At 44.5% G+C, this 17064-nt stretch overlaps 2 protein-coding genes and 1 long non-coding RNA gene across 5 annotated transcripts in view; 1 reads left to right on the top strand and 2 right to left on the bottom strand.

Moving 5' to 3' along the window:
* Window positions 1-11371, bottom strand: part of SOS1 (SOS Ras/Rac guanine nucleotide exchange factor 1) — a 43244-nt gene extending 31873 nt beyond the window's left edge. The window contains exons 1-3 of the mRNA XM_058020737.1: window positions 11285-11371; window positions 2625-2750; window positions 296-427 (exon numbers count right to left, since the gene is read on the bottom strand). Of these exons, the coding sequence (XP_057876720.1) occupies window positions 296-427; window positions 2625-2750; window positions 11285-11371 (345 nt within the window). The remainder of the gene's footprint in view (window positions 1-295; window positions 428-2624; window positions 2751-11284) is intronic.
* Window positions 11372-12353: 982 nt separating this feature from the next.
* LOC131080821 (uncharacterized) lies at window positions 12354-15147 on the top strand. The gene is made up of 2 exons (XR_009114220.1): window positions 12354-12492; window positions 12681-15147. It is a non-coding gene; the product is annotated as an uncharacterized LOC131080821 (long non-coding RNA).
* Window positions 14670-17064, bottom strand: part of MAP4K3 (mitogen-activated protein kinase kinase kinase kinase 3) — a 65389-nt gene continuing 62994 nt past the window's right edge. For all 3 annotated transcript variants that reach the window (XM_058019369.1, XM_058019371.1, XM_058019372.1), the window contains one exon: window positions 14670-16166. In XM_058019369.1, coding sequence (XP_057875352.1) covers window positions 16079-16166 — 88 coding nt within the window. In that variant the 3' untranslated portion in view covers window positions 14670-16078. The remainder of the gene's footprint in view (window positions 16167-17064) is intronic.

Below are 17064 nucleotides of genomic sequence, written 5' to 3'. Positions count from 1 at the left end.
ACATTTAGGGCTATTTCCACGAGTTTCTTGTGTGTTTTCTTAGTCATGGAAAATGAAACACAAAAAAATCAAACTTACACAATGGGTTCTTGGCCTTGTTTGTCCAAGTGAGAATTGAGTGATTTTTAACTCAGAAATAAATATATTCCATTAACTGGAACACTTAGAACTACACAACAAACACAAATATTCTTAAGTCTTTTAGTTCACAGTTCAGGCAGCACACAGACATTATATAAAACAAAGAGGTTGACCTCTAACTGTGTTCTGAATTCAAGATTCCATCACTGCTTACCTTTAACAAGGGATGGATTTTCTCTACCGGAAGAGATAACGGATTCCTTCGTTTCCTCTTCTCAATAGCAGACTGGGCATCAGCTATTGCCCACTTGTCAATAGGATGGGGGAAACTCTTTTGGACACGATCCTTAAGACAAGAAAACATGACCAAGGAGTAAATGCACCATCTGAATGATCTCAGTGATGTAACTGTGTTATCAAACTGCTTTCTATTATTTAACAAAGAAATGGTTGCTAATATTTGTATTTCAACTATAAAAGCTCATACAAAATGCGTAAATGTTATCATTTAGGTACATGCTGCTCACCATGTGCATAAGGCTGTTTCGGGGTATCGTTATCAGAGAATTATCTACTACTCAAAATTTAAGAATTAAGCTGCAACTGAAGGCACAGTTTGCTCCCCTTGTGCCTATGCCTGGTAACTCGGTATTTGAATATATGACTACATACCTGACACTTTATTCCCTGCACAGGATAATCACTGAATGAAATGATAACAGGCTTTTTGTTTTGCCTTTACTGATCAGCACACGGTCCAGTCTGAACACATGCAAACTGCCCTGATGATGACAATGAACATAAGAGGAGAAGAAAATGTCCACATGTTCTAAACCAGTTTCATGCTACAGGTGGGCCAGATATGGCCCAGTTTATTTACTCCTTCCAGCAGTGCCTCAGGACATCTGCACACTCCCATGCATTGAACAACTCTCCTGCTGGAACTCACACACAGGTCTCTGGAGGTTTGAAAGCATCACCATTCTTTTTGGTAGCCCTAGTACCCACAGATGCCAGAAATTTATTTTCTCACATAACTTTACATTTTGTTTTTTCAGACCACAGTTTCCACTGACTGTTTCAGCTGCAAGTTCTCACTTACGTAAATATGGCTCCTGTTTGAGTAACCATGAAATGAGGAAGACGAAGTTAATGACCACTTACAGAGAGCTGGCACAGGAAAAAGTACACAAACAAAAACTTTCTAACAAAAAAAAAAAAGTGACACAATACTATTCTCTAAAGGTAATACCCAACTTTTCAAAGTGCAGGCTTTTTTTTTTTCCTTCACAACACTTTGGCAGAAGGAAAGCAGAGGTCCTACCAAAAAAAAGTCTGATTCACTATCTAATACCAATTCACACTCCTAGTCTGTTGACTGAACAATGAAGGTGTCCCAGGGGAAAAAGAAATGTGTTTAACCATATAATTAAAAACAGCATCACTGTGCATGAACAGCAATGGTGGTTGCTTGATTGTCTCTACTTTTCACATTTCTCCTGCCTTCACAGCCATAAGACTCATAATACAACACTTTGTGCCGAGGTTTTTGTCACTGTTGTTTAAAACAGCATTAAACAACCTTCCCCAAAGCTCTTGTCTCTTGAGCTGCCAGACCAGAATGATGTTGCAAAACAGGTCAGCCATTAAAGAGGACGCTGGAACACCACTGGAGGTGTCAGTGTTCAAAAGGGAAGAGGAAGAATGAAATTCATCAGTCTTGAGCTCTAAGACAGCCACATTTTTAAGGGTTTTTTGTGAGTGAGGTTTTATTTGCCATTAGTCCACTTTGTTCAGAACGTGAGGAAGTCATTTGGCACAGGCCCTGGCACCAAGCACTGGAAACCAACAGGCACACAGACTCTGTAGCCTGGCACCAAAATCTTTTAGTCATGGTTAAGCACCAAGTGCTACCAAGGTATTCATGGTCCTACATTTTTAAGTGATCCAGCTTCACTAATTTGTTGCTCAGAACAGCTGGAAAAACTCTTCAGCTCAACCTCTCTTCTTAAACATCAATCTGCTCTGCTCAGCAGCAGAGGTTGCAGATCTTTGAAGAGGCAGTGGTAAGAGATGAGGTCTCTGTACAAAGGAAAGAAGTGCTCCTAAACTCTTTCTGAAAAAGTGACTGAACTGTTTTTGTTTTAATTTCTGGGACAGCAGGGGATACATCAGCCTAAATTACCATGCTGAGAAAGCAGCACAGGGCCCCAGACTAAGCAGCTGCAGTTTGCATACAATATCAGTGGGGAAAAAATGGTTTTTTGAAAGGAACCAGTCAGCTTTTTACACAAAACTTACACTTACCATCTACTGAAAAGTAATACAGCACACAGACAGTTTTGCTGTGTATTGAACAATAAATTAAACTGATATGAAAATGAGCTATTAGGGAACTCAGCAGGCTTTATGCAGAAAGCTGTGCTACATAAAGATACATAATTACTGGTTTCCTTTTTGCATTGTGAAATGGTTAATATAGTAGCTTTCATGCAATAGTTCAAATTATTCGCAATAACATTTGTAATAAGTGTTCTCTATACCTCTACATCCAGAAAACTTCTTGGTTGAGCTTGACACAACATATTTAACAACTGAAGAATTAACTCCTCCACATACTGCAATGCATCTTCAGTAGAGGAAAGCTTAGGATGGACTTGCACCTGAACCTAAAGGAAAGAAGAATTCAAGATTTGAGTTTTGTTCTTCCCCAAACCACATGCTTTACTTGCAGGAAAAAAAAGATGACAAAACCCAAGCCAAACAGCCCAGAAAAACAATAATGTAGCTCTGTTAAGGTCCATCAGACAAACCTGAGTGAAACCCTCACACCTGACAGAGATATAAATCTCAAATGCTTTACATACTCAAATCACTATAAATTGCATTTAATGTCAAGAAAATGGTTAATTAATAACTGTGCTTAACAGTGCAATTAGAAAAACTTTTAAAGCCTTTGGATATACTTATCTGTCTCCACTAGCTCTTTAACCACTGTTTTTGCAAGAAGTTTCAGCACTGGGGGTTTTCCCCCTTTGACACAAACCATAACAACAAAATACAGAACATCTTTCACAGAGCACACTACAGAAACAATGATTTCAATAGCATTTATTATTTCAAATTATTGAATCCATTCTCAGTAAGCACTCAAAAGATTCATTCAGAAGTTTGTTTCCATAGTGTTTTTTAAAATATGTCAGACTCTACAGTTAAGAGAAAACCACTTCAAAAAGTTCACAGTGTTGTCCTGGCATTAAGTGGCAGCTGAAAGATTTTGAAACCTTGGTCCCAATATGTTTACCTGTCTGTCCAATTTCTTACTGGTGCAAATTCAAAAAGGAACAATCCCCCTTCCTCGTTCAATTTTTTTTCCAGACAGTCATGTAACTTCTGAAACCTGAGGTATACTTTTCCTTTGCACTTCTGTAGTTCACAAATCAGCACAGTTTTAACCCAAAATTTCAGGTACGCAAAGCTCAGTGCTTCAGAGCCTAAAGAGACAGTTTAATCTCAGTTCCACACCGATGGCAAATATTATGCCAGAGCAAGCTGACTGCTGACTTTCGCAATGCATCTGTCAAGCCCCAATTTCATCATTTTACTGTTCCCCTGCACTCAACTCAAAATGCCTTCAGTTCTCTCAATCACTAGCATGAGAGCCTAACAATTCTGAAGCAAGACCCAACAATCTGCCTCATCCAAATGTTAAATCCATGTCCATATTCAAATAATGCTGCCATAATTACTTAATTTCACACCTGAGTCTTAATTCCTGTTTGCAGTTATAGCAAGAACTAAATGTTATGAAGTTCAAACACACAACAGCCTCAAACAGAAATCCACCTGCCTGCTAAGGCACTCATTAGTCTGAAAGCTTCATGTCTGGGCACGGTCCTGGTGCTCACTTAACTGCTGCTGGGATTCAAATGCGCTGGATCACGCGTTTGGCTTCTTGCAGACTGCACACCCTTATTCAGCAGGTCTTAAAAAACACCTCCAGAAGTCACTGCTTTTTAAACTTAAAAGCAGTCTGGCAAAAATAGAACAGAAGAACTTCTCCCATTTGACTAGCTAACACAACTATTTTGATTATGCCAACAGTTTCACTTTTCCTAAGAACTTCACTATGCACAGCTAGAGTGTGTTTGTGGAGCTACACGAATAACAGCATGCCAGTCCCAAACATTATTTACAATTCAAACACTGACATCTGAAATACTGTACCAGCTTGGAACACCTTAACACCAGAAATTACAGGCTTGCCAAAGTGTTCTCTTAAAGAGCAGAGCTGATCTGAGGTGTCTGGAAGATGCTGCCTTTAGTGTGTGCTTTTTTTAAAGCAGAACTGAACAGATTTGTATTACAGTGTCCCTATATTATACTCCAGCACTCTGTATTTCAAGAAGTGTTAAATTACCAAGTCAATTCAACAAAAATACTCTATAAATACAGAGCATGATGAACTGGAGTGATGAAGAGATTTTCTCCTTTACTTAGAAAACAGACCAGACTTTAATCACCTCATTGCAACTCCTTTGGTCTGTAACACACAGCCTACAAGAATAAGAACAAACAAACAAAAATACCACATCAGGCCATAACCTGAAACATTATCCACAGTCAGCCAAAACAGAGTCAACAATGATAACCTACTCCGAGTTCAGGAGATAAAAGTTTCATTTTCCCTAAGCATTTCTGTCTGGGGACAGTGACAACCTCCTTCCCAAAGGCCAGCTCCACTTTAACAGAACATCCACCTTGGCAGAAGAAAACATCATGAGTTGCCAGTGGCTTGCCAACACAGCTTATCTATATTAAGTAGATGGTAAATAACCTTCATTGCTACGTGACAGTATCAGTTAGGGTTCAAAGTCATGCAAGTGAACAAAAGAAAACAACCAGACTAACAAGGAAAAGTACAGCATGGTTTGGTGCACAGTTATCACAGAAATGTGTTATTTCAGTATCTGCACTGCTGTAGTACCCAAAGGCTCAGACTGAGTGATGGAGTGTTATTTGAGGGTACTCAGTGCAAGTCCCAAGTCCATTATCTAAGACATGATGCAAGACTGGGTAAGATGCAAGATTTAGTAAAAGACAAGAAATGGGAACATCTGTTAGCATAAACCATCACATGATTAGTTTCAAAAAAAAAGAGAAGATCGAATTACCAGGGGCTTTCCATCTTTCTCATAAAGTCATCTCAGATTTTAAATTAAAAAACCTGGGCCACCCTGCCTTATCACCCTTGAAATGGGGGAGTATGGCTAGAATTCCACCAGATCCTTCAATCCCACTTAGGAAAACACATGATAAAAACAGACTAACAACTTCTGAAGTGTTGTGATGTTTAGATCAGATTCTTATCTAAACATTTAACCTCTCCCTTAAATAATGACAGAACCATTCCCTTCCCTCCTACACACTTATGATAGGGGAAATTACTAAAAAAGCAGTTTCAAAACTTTTAAAAAAAGCTTCAAATCACCCCATAAATTTCAAAGGGCAAATACAACCTACATCAGCTCCAAATCCCTGCCACCATGGCTGCTTTCACTCAACTCATGTATTCACGTTTTTGAATATCCAATCTTCTCAATCTTTCCTAATTCTCTAAAGAGAAATGGCCAGAGTTTTCTTTATTTAAAAATAAGCAGAGCCAGCATTTCTTGAACAGCCTTTCAGGATCTGCTTAAGAGCATCAGCAGAGACCAACAGTGCCTGCTTAAAAAAAATAAATTATAACACTTAAAGAAAATTCTACAATATGAACACGTGGCATTTTTCCCCCTGCCTTTTTTGTCCTCTTCCCTTAAAATCCACAAAAGCAAAGGACTTCTACAAGGAACAGCAAGACCTTAAAAATTAGGCAGCCATAAATCTAAACTGGCAGAAAAAATCAATGAAATCAACAAAGAAGGAAGTGATTAATGTATAGTACAACTATAGCTGATCTTTACTTAATAACCCATGGCAGCTTATTTTACATAAAGTCCTCTCAAACCATTTTTTTTCAAACTCTCCATAATAAATTAGAATATAAACATTCCCACAAGCCTCACGGGGAGCAGTAGGGACTTTAACCCAAACCCTGAGAAAGGTTTCATTTCAAGGACTGCAGCTCTAACAGCTTCAGGTCAGACAGAGGCTTGGTCTCCCAACAGGTCCAAGACAGTAACTCCTAGGCTGGTCACAAGATGACCCAAACCCCAGCCCAGAGTGACACTCAACAGCTTGTTCTGCACTAGAAAGAGGTGTTTGATAATAGATAAGGAAGCAAGACACAGTGAATTGAACAATCTGAGTGATACATCCTCAGGAACAGCTTTTAGTTACCTCTTCCTCAGTGGCCATGAGTAAAAGCCTAACAGGTTGCTTGTAGCTGAAAAATTTCAAATCAGGATGAAAAATCCTGGCTCAAGACTTCTTACAGCAACTTCACATTACATAAACATCAGGTTTATGCTCCCAAATCATCACTAACAATCAACACAATCAGGTTCACAGGTGTTCTGCTAAGTACAAAACACACCAGGCAAATCCTGCAGCTTCCAGAAACAATATCAGACCTGAGCCCATCAGCAGCAGCAGAAGCTCCATCAGCAGCTTCAGAAAACAGCATAACAAAAGGAAATAATTCTAAAGGAAATAATTCTAAAGCCACTTAACAAACTGAAATAAAAATGAAGCATTAACTGCAGGCTACAGATAATTTTTTCTAACTGGGCAAAACTACTCCTGTACTGCAAGAAGCCACATTATAACCAAAAAACAACTCCTGCTAAAGAACAACTGTATTTCATTGCTGAGCATGGGCTGTGCTGCCAGTCTGCCCTGCTGGCAGCTGAAGGGCTTGTAAAAAAGGCTCTAAAGGGAAAAAGCATTGTATTTACCACATCATACTGATCATGGAAGGAGTTCTGTAATGAGACAACATGCCAAACCACCCTCCTAAGCATTACCACAGAAGATAACACTTTACTGACTGCAAGTAGTTTTCTAAACTGAAAATTTTCTAAACCTTTGGAAATGGATTATTAGTAGACATAATCCATTGTAGAAACAAATTTGGCAACAGAGGAGATCATTCTGGCAAGAATTTTCTTCAATTCAGCATCTTTGAAAGTCTTCACTAATGCTGTACCTCTCATTTTCACTCAACACATCCTTTCTTTACTTTCCCTCAATGACTAAAAAACCACTGACAAGCTTACCACTAAACACTCCAGGACAAAGTACTTTATGTACACCTTGCATGGACGAGTGTTTTTATAGAGTCAGCACTCCTTAAAAAGCTTTTTCTTCTATTCTTGTACATCTCTGCTGATATTTGGTAACCCTGACCGTGTTTTGTTACCTTGATCAATTAAAAATACAGGAAATTAAATCAAATACAAATGTCTTGGATGCACTCTTCAGCAACAATTCACCAGGACTCAGATTTTTGCTAACATTTCTGCTGATATTTCAAAAGAGCAGCAGTATTACACTGCTCCACTGAGCAGGTGAAAAAAGTCATGCAGTGAAGACTTCAGCTGCAGGAGGTTCTTGGTTTTATCCTCCACAGCCATCAGAAGAACAGATGACCCAGAGTGACCAGAAATTAGGAAAGCTCAACATCTTGTGTGAAGCAATGCTAAGAGTGAGAAGTGCCATTCTGAGCAGCAAGTGGCAACTGGTTTGTCACCAATTTGAAGAGCCAGGTATTTAAAAATCAGGTAGAAATATCTTTGTCAACAGAACTCTAGTGACTGAAGCAGCTTTCCCCATGTCTCTTGCTCCATGAGAGGTGCACATGACACATGGAGTCCCTGGAAGCAAATCCCTTCAGCTGCCAAGCCACACCAGTCCAATCATTCTGACCACAACAAATTCCAGCAGAACCCCTGGTTAATTGCTCAACTGATTCAAAACAACTTGGGGTATGCAAAGAGCAGAACATTCTTTTGTTTTTCTCCATGATCAAATGGCTTAAGGTATCCATCAGCAAGGATGACATGCTTCCTACTAAACCACTGGATCAGGAACAAGTGCATCATACACGTGCAGAGAAATTTTGACTCCATGAACAAGTTATACCCATGAGATGAAGTCACGAAGAATGATGTTCAAGAAAAACTATCCAAAAGGTTATGACCAGAATAAAGTGCGTAAATTCACTAGCAGAGGAACACCAGAGCTGGAAGAGGCATCACATGGCAGGTGTCACTCCTGAGTCTGTTTTCCAAGGTGCAATAAAAGCTGTGTGTCTCTGTCTCCAGGTACCCGAGACCTCTGGTGTTTCAAATGTCTTGAATCCTTCATCTTCAGCATCTCCCAGCATCCCACCTTCTGTCCATCCTTGCAATTACAATTTCAGACACCTGTTGTTATTCTTTCTTCCCTCCTTTTCCTGTACCTCATCACCATGATTACTGCCTTTCACCAGCAAACAAAGATCCCTGCAACACTCCTCTTCTGCAGCTTCAAAATAACTGTGACCAGGCAGAGAAGAATCTCAGTTGACATCATTTTCTTCCTAATTGAGTGCACTGGAGTCTATCTTGACAGCATCTGAAGAAGAATCAGAATAAAAGGGATTACATTAAGATCTCAGTGGTACAAGAGCTGCTCTTTGCAAGTGCAGCTGTTCAAAGCAAATGCAGCTCTACTGCTAAGGTTCATGTCTAATGAAACACAAGGCATGGTCTCCTCTAAGAACTGCCTGATGTAGGAAGGGACTTATTCTTACTCTATATTCTTGGATAAAAAATAGAATCAAAATAGTCCACTGGGAAAAAGAAAGCTATTTGCAATGATTCAACAGCACCCATTTTTAAAGAAAGCAATCCTGGGGCTGTAGTTTGAGCACTGCATTAGAAGCCAACTCACAGTTACAAAAGGGCAATGGCATTTTAATGATTCAGTCCACGTGTGGCAGCTTTCCCTGAGAGCTGCAAACACTCCATCCTGGTATATGTGCTCTTACAACCTTAGCTTAAATGCCACTCTCCTCAACGGACCTATTAACTCAACACAGGTCTCCACAAACTGTTAAGTCTAATTTCCAGCTGTGAAATCATCACAATTCTGCCTCTACAAGCACCTGGTTTCAGGTGGAGTTCAGCTGCTGTCACTACCTGAGAATGAGTGTCAGCATCTGGTCAGCTAAGGGAGAAGTGAAGGAAAGGTTCTCCTCCAAACATCTGACTCTCCTGAGACTGCAATGCTCTGGCAATTCAGCAAAGTCACAAGGCACCAGCTGCCCTCCAGGACACTCCTGCCCTTTGACCCCACCGGGAATTGCTGCCACCCTCTGCACTTCACCAGTGCCAGCGCTGGCCTGCAGGTGCAGCTCAGGTCTTTGGAGAGCTCCCTGAGGGGTCACTGACTGCAGTGCTGCACCTGCCTCGTGATCAAGGCCTTCTGCCTCTACAAGCACCAGCCTTCACTACTTTAGGAGCCTTTATCAGGGCAAAACACCCTACTCAAAACTATTTGTACCTCCATCACGTCAGGAAAATACACAATGTGGTTTGTCCATTAATGAAAAACACAGTAAGATAATAATTTAAAATTTTTAGTTTTGTTGTAACTCAAGTATTTGGCTCCTCAGTGAAGCTGGTGAACAATCTGGACAGATTCTTTACTTCCATCTTTACAAAAATAGCAGTAGTAAGCAGCCTGAGAGAAGGTTAAGAAACAGGTGGTGATCTCAGGGAAAGCAGAGGTCAAAAGAGCCAACACCTGCCAGACAGTCACAAGTTTCAGTGTGAAGCCTTCAGAACTAACTCCACCTGCCTCCTGTCACCCCTGTACCCACAAAGAGAAACAGAGCAGACAAAATCAAGACAAACTGTACCTTGCAGGGCCAGCTCATCATCCTTTGTAACTTGTCCTCATTGGCCTTGTCCTCAGATTGCAGAATTCCTTTTCCCACTGCAGAATTCATCCAACTCCTTCAGGAAGCATCTTTAAAGCAGGGTGACTTCACAAATGGCTTGTCCACTTGGAAGAAATCTGGCACTTCAGATGTCACAAGTTATCCCAAAGTTTTAATGCTTGCTTGCTTTGAATCCTCACACTGCGTATTCCAGTTGTCAGCACTCAGACTCTTTCCAAATCTGCCAAACATTTGCTGCACCATGGAATAAACCATCCTCCAAAGGAACAAGCTCTCTGTGGCTGGGACCTTGGGTAGCTCCAGTTTCCAAGCAGGCTTCAGCTGGATGGGTGTCCAAGGGCTCACAAGCACCATGAGTGTGGTTAGTGCTGAAGTTTCAAGGAAGCAACTCAGCTATCCAGGGATAAGAAATTAACAGCACGTGCTACGGATGAGACAAGCAAAAAGACTTCCAAGAACTAGACAAAGCCACACAACGCTGGAGAGCTCAAAGAGCATGCCCAGAGAAGAGAGGCAGTACACTGCAAGGGGAAATTAGGAAGAAATACTGCATGGGTACAACTGCAGCGCCCTAGACCTCTCAAGCAGCCCAAGGAAGGAGCCTCTCAGGCAAAAGTTGCAGTTAATCGCTGTAATCAAACAGTAACTCAGAAAGTGTTGCGGTGCAGGACTAAACCATGTGAAGTTCTGCAATCTGAAGCCAGCTCAGGTAACAGTGTCAGAAAACTTGTTTCTTAAGCCTCCTACTTTCTGGGTTCAGGATGGAAGAGGAGCCCTCACAATTTTTTCCTCTCTTCCGAATAAATTCTTTCCACGCCACAGGCACAAGCCTCACCGTCCTGAGGGAGCAAGACTTGCTAGTTTGTCCTGATTAAGCCTTCTCAGCAAAAAGGTATTTAAACTACGAGAAGGTTAACTAAAAGCCATTAGACACGAACACTAATTAACAAAAATTCTCTCAGGAGCTGCTCATAACAATCCCCCCCAATTCCCAGTCGTGTCACCAAGGGAGACCAGCAGCAACCCGCAGCAGCAGCACTCGCGTCCCTCCGGCCCGAGGCGGGACAGGGCTCCGCGTCCATCACACGGCTTTTATCCGCACGGCTCCGTCTGTCAGAGCATCGCCCGGGGCGGCTGCCGGGCCCCTCCGCGCCGGGGCACCCACCGAGGCAGCCGCCTGCGCTGCGGGACGGCGCCCACCGACCCCCGGCAGCCCCGGAGCCGCTTCCGGAGCGCGGGGAGCCCCGCGGTCCGCCCGGCGCCCAGCCCGACCCCGCGGCCGGGCCCCCGGGGCGCGGGCACCCGGCCGCCCCTCACCTTCTTGAGGGCGGGCACCAGCAGCCCCCGCCACTTGGGCGCGTTCTCCTCGCTGAAGAACTCGTAGAGCAGCGCCTGCGCCTGCATGGTGCCGCCGGGGCGGGCCGGGCGGGCCGGGAGCCGCGCGGGAGGGCCGGCGGCGCTCAGCGGGAGCCCCGGCGCTCCCCCGCCGCCGGCGGGGGCGGCAGGCCCGCAGCGGCGGGGGGGGGCGGCGGCTGCCGCATTCCCCGCCCCGGCTCGCGGGGGAGGCCGCGGGGGCGGCGGGGGGGGCGCGCGGCGGGACGGGGGTCGCGCGCGGGCCGCGAGGGGCGGGGTCGGAGCGCGAGCGCCGCCGCCTCCCCGGTCCCGTCCTCGCCCGCTCCGTCGGCGGCCGCGGCGCATGCGCGGAGCGGCGGCGCCCCGCGCCCCTCGCGCCTGCGCCCCGCCACGCGCGGCCGAGGACTTCCTGGCGGAAGTGACGCCAGGGGCGGGCCGGCCGCGCGCGCCCCCTGCAGGCGGGAGGGCGAATGGGCGATCCTGGAACCGCTGGTGGCCGGGACGGGCGGGGATGGATCGGGCCGGGACACACGGGAATGGATCGGTCTGCTGGGACACGCGGGGATGGATCGGGGTGGGACACGCGGGGATGGATCGGGGTGGGACACGCGGGGATGGATCGGTGTGGGATACATGGGGGTAGAACGGGGTGGGACACGCAGGGATGGATCGGTGTGGGATACATGGGGGTAGAACGGTGTGTGACACACGGGGATGGATCGGTGTGGGATACACGGGGATGGATCGGGCTGGGATACACGGGGATGGATCGGGGTGGGACACACGGGGATGGATTAGATGTGTGACACACGGGGATGGATCGGGGTGGGACACACGGGGATGGATCGGTCTGTTGGGACACGGATGGGTCGGTGTGGGACACGCGGGGATGGATCGGGCTGTGGCACACGGAGATGGATCGGGGTGGGACACACGGGGATGGATCCGTCCGGACAGGCGGGGATGGGTCAGTGTGCTGGGACACGAGGGGATGGATTCGGCTGAGACAAGAAATTGGACAAATGTTCCAGAAGGCCTTGTGTGGATAGACAAGGAGCTCTTGGACAAGCTCAGACACCAAAAGGAGGCCTATGGAGCGTGAGAGCCTGGAGCTGAAACCTGGCAGGAATACAGAGAGGATGTCCCATCAGCCAGGGATCACGTTAGAGGAGGTAAAGCTCTGAGAGAATTAAACATGGCCAGGGACATCAAGGAGAAGAAGAAAAGCTTCTGCAGGTGTGTGGGTGATAAAAGGAACACTAGGAAAAATGAGGACCCTCTGGAAGGAAAGGGGAGATGTGATTACCTGAGACGTGGCAAAGGCTGAGGTGCTCAATGACTTTTTCCCCGTCTCCACCAGGATGTGCTCCAGCCACACTGCCCGAGCTGCAGAAGGGAAAGGCGGGGACTGGAGGACTGAAGAGTCACCTGCTGGAGAAGATCGGATTCAAAGCTATCTGAAGCACCTGAAGGTGCACAAGCCCATGGGACCTGATGAGATGTATCCACACATCCTAAAGGAACTGGTGTCTGGAACTGGTGACACAGGCCTTCCTGTATTTTAGGTGTGTTTCCTTGGAGAGAAGCAAGAGGTTTGGACACATTCCCTATTTTTACCAGCTATTTTTCCATGCAATCCTTCAAAACCCGACAGGGCTACTGCCAAAGCTGAACCCTGTGGGGTGTAAGGAATGTCCCCTGCCTGGGGGACACATCCACCCACACCAGTGCTCATGGCATTGCTGGGCTCCCCCAGCCCCACTGCAAGCTCCCCATGGCAAAGCTGCAGGCAGCAGGCATCGTGCTTCACCCTGCACAGCCCTTGCTATCAGTCAGGGGCTATGGGATGCAGAATTTGAATCTGAACCCACTCTTTTTTATGCCACCACATCCAGTTTCTGACACAGGCAGCATTGCATGAAGAGATGGGCAAGAAAAAGATAAAAGCAGTGTTCATTGCCCTGTGATCCCAGCTTCCAGGAGCACTTGTAACACACACAGTGCCACTGCTTTCTTTGTTCCCTGTAAGGAGGCTCAGTTTGGGCCAAGGCCCAAGCTCAGCCCCTGCACTGATCAGATTTGGCTGCCAGCCTGGTGAGTGCCTATCCTGTGGTCACATCAACCCTCCTGCCTGCCAGCAGCTCCTTGCAGTTGCCAGGAGCCAGCGTGAAAGGGACCAGGAGGGGGAAAAGGGAAGCACAGAGGTGGTTGGAGGAGCTGTGTCCATCATCCATGGCAGAGGCCTTGCTGTAACCTCATGGTGCCTGTGATGGGGTTTCCTGGCTCTGACTGGGCTCCCATCAGTCAGCCACACACTGATCCCAATCCTACACCAGGATTCCAGTCATGAGCTCCTACCAGGCATGGCTCAGGAGAACTTTAGTTCCAGGCAGCTTTAGGTCTAGCGAAGGAGACCTTTTGATTTACCAGACACCCAGGCTCCTGGGCTCAGCTGTCAGCAGAGTAGGCAAGCAGCTTGAGATGTGGGAAAGGCAGTTTTGTAGCACAAACCCCAAATCCTGCAACAGGACAATTCCTCAAAAAAGCAGGAACTCTTCACTTCTTATCTTCAAGGCTGGAGAGCAGCATGGGAAAAGCAAAGCTGTTCTGGTTATACCAATAGACTGGAAACATGCCCTAGCACAATGCTCCCTTTTTCCTATGTGCTGCTGCTCTGTCCTCTATCTTTAGCCCTTCCAGCTGCATCCCTGCATGCATGCTCGTACAAAAATGCCCAAGCAGAGTAAAAACCAGTAGCCCTTAGCCTCTGGTGGCTATAATTCAGCAATGGCCTGAGGAACCTGGCCCCAGCTGCTGCAGGACCCCCCCAGGAGGAAGCACATTCACAGCACATCAGCTGTAGTGCACTTTGCTAAATCTGAGTGACTTTCTGCATGTCCAAGTGAGGAACAGTCCACAGGAGACAGGATGGAAATTGCCCTTGGGGATTTCACAAGGATGCTGTGAAACACACACAGCTTCTCAAGCTTTTCTGAGAACTCAGCTGCTCAGCAGTGAAGCTTGTGCCACCACCTCTTCCCCCACAGGGTGAGGTGACACTCAGGACAAGGAACAGCCATGATGGGGCTGGCAGAAGCAGTGAGCTTGAGGCCCACAAGCACAAAAATAAACCTGCTGAAAAAAAAAAAAAAAAAAGAAAAACATCAGTTTTGCAAGTGGAACAGCAGGAAATGGAGGGAAGAAACCACACAAGGTGGAATTTGGAAAGACTTAGCGCAAATCTAAATGTCTCTACATTTTGCCCAAAGGTCAAAAGGGTATTGATGCCAACCCAAACTGAGTGGAGCTCCAGCAACCTCTGTTCATACATTCAGAGACGCTCGGCTTCTGTGTTTGGCACAACCATTTAATAGCAGAATTGAAAACTCAGTATGTTCCATTTTAGTCTTATGTGGAAAATCAGTGCAGGTGATAATCTAATTGTACAACAACATGTTAAAAAAATTTATTTTACATTATATACATTAGGGAACATATTTCAAAGCATTACCCATCACAACAATAACGCAGGCCATAAATCACTTTTAATTTAGTTTGGTTTTAGTGTATATTATCACAATAAAATATAAAGAACATATACAAAAAAAGGAGTCAAATGTGTGCATTTTGCTTAAAACTTGGCATTTACACACTCCATTGGAAAATAGCAATCAAAAATACTTCTGATCAAAACTAAGTTCCCGTGATGTGTAGTAACCATTGTATTGTTTCAATGAGGTAGTAACTAAATTTTGGCCATGTGTTAACATCCTAAAATCAAGAAAAGTGTGAAAATGGTTATAAGGCCAAAAAAAAAAAAGTCAAAATGGCAACATCTCTGAGCCATTTCCACAATGTGGAATGTTGCTCCTTTTCATTGTGATATGAAACTATTTAGTAAGACAAACAGTAATAACTACTTTTTATCATTGTATACACTAATAATTCAAACACCTATTGCAGAATTACAGCCAGGTACCACTAGTCTGGGACTGACACCCATCCATAAGGTATTGTTTTCAAGCATAGAGAAGTAATCATAAGGGAAGTTTTAATTAAATATAAAAATACAGGTGTTTAACTGGTTTGTTTCACAAAGGAATCTACCCAAATAAAAAAAAAAAGGAACTTTGAAGCCCAAGTCATATCCACAAAGTCACAGCTTACCTTTGTGACTAAATACATCACATCTCAATACATTGTGCAAACATGAACACCAGTGTGTTGTATTGAAATTAAAACAAGATTGTAATCTGATTACAGCCTTGGTTACAATTTCTAAAAGTTAATATTTATTTGTATTAGTAAATTACATATAATAAAATACAATAGTGTTGCTAAATGTACTATATTTGTTGCTAGAATCCCACTTTATAATAAACACATGAGACGTCCTTATAATAGTACCCCAATTTAATTTCTGCATCCTCAGTGACTTTTACATCTGTACAGGTAAGACACTTGTACTTAACAGGAGGACCTCTATCTACAGAAAGTCAGTGTAGGGCTTCAGCAAGAAGTTTCACTGAAAAATACTGCATATGTACAAAGATTACATAACAGTAAATTAAGCACTTCTGTGGTATCATAATGCTTCTGTGTCCATACCACAAACAATTCTCATCTTCCTCTCATGCCACAATAAATTATAAAGTAACTGAAGTGGGGTTACTGCAGCTTTTGTGCAATTCCAGCCAGTCACGAGTGCTGCTGCAGCAGGAGTGTTCTCCTCACAGTGAGCTGTGCCACGTGCTGCTCTCAGTAGCTGTTCTCATGCCCTGCCAGGATGTACAAATTGCTGTTGGCTGTCGGGTTGTCCGTCGGCCTGCTCTCCAGCACCACCACCCTAACATGGAAATTTAAAAAGCCATAGTGTCAAGCGATCCTTCATTTAAAAACAACCCTGGGTTTAATTAAATATTCTTTCCTACGATCCATCTGATTGGTTGTTATTTCTCTTTCCCTGGATGCCTTTAGTCCAAAAGGCCCTCAAACCAATGCCAACCTCAAAGCAAGCTCCCAGTCTCATCCAGAGAAGGTCTCCAAGGATCTCCCAGAGCCTCTCGGGGCTCCTGCTACAGTGTTAAACCATCCTCACCAACCATCTTTATCCCTTTCATGCAGCTGGAAATTCCCTTGCTGCAATGTATCCCTGTTGCCTTTCATCCTTTTAGTGAGGGTCCATCACTCCCCTACTGGGCTTGTGCTTTCCTGGAACTTTGCAAAGCAAACTGATTCATCAGGCTCTAGTTCTGAGAGCTGTTTTTCTGCTTGATTCTTGCCACAGGAATCACAGATGAACAAAGCTGTTCTGTGAGCACCTCTAGTTAATCTCTGAGGCTGTATAACCTAATCCACAGAAACTTCCTCCAGCTCTGAAAGTTGTAGAGACAAAAATTTGCAGGCAAAGAGAATCCTCAAGGAAAGGCCTACTATGTGAAGAGTCTTTACTCTTACTTTTTCTTGCCACCCACTTTTGGCCATCACTGGATACAAGAGACTGGGTTACATGGGCCTGCAACTGCAAAGATCATCAGGAGTGTCCTAGACCAGACCTTTCTCTTCAAAGAAGATAAATTAGTTTGTTCCACAAACTATTTATTTTTTTTTTCATCAGGCAAGAACTGCTAAAACTGCTAAACAGACCAAGATGTTCATGATTGACTTCTCCTCCACAAACACCCTGAAGTGAAGGCAGATTGTGGAAAACTCAAATCCCTCTTGTGGATTCAGACAGGAAAGTT

This window comes from Melospiza georgiana, chromosome 3, assembly GCF_028018845.1.
Source record: "Melospiza georgiana isolate bMelGeo1 chromosome 3, bMelGeo1.pri, whole genome shotgun sequence".
Lineage (NCBI taxonomy): Eukaryota > Metazoa > Chordata > Aves > Passeriformes > Passerellidae > Melospiza > Melospiza georgiana.
The sequence above is the reverse complement of the archived record's forward strand: the minus strand, read 5'-3'. Positions and strand labels throughout refer to the sequence as shown.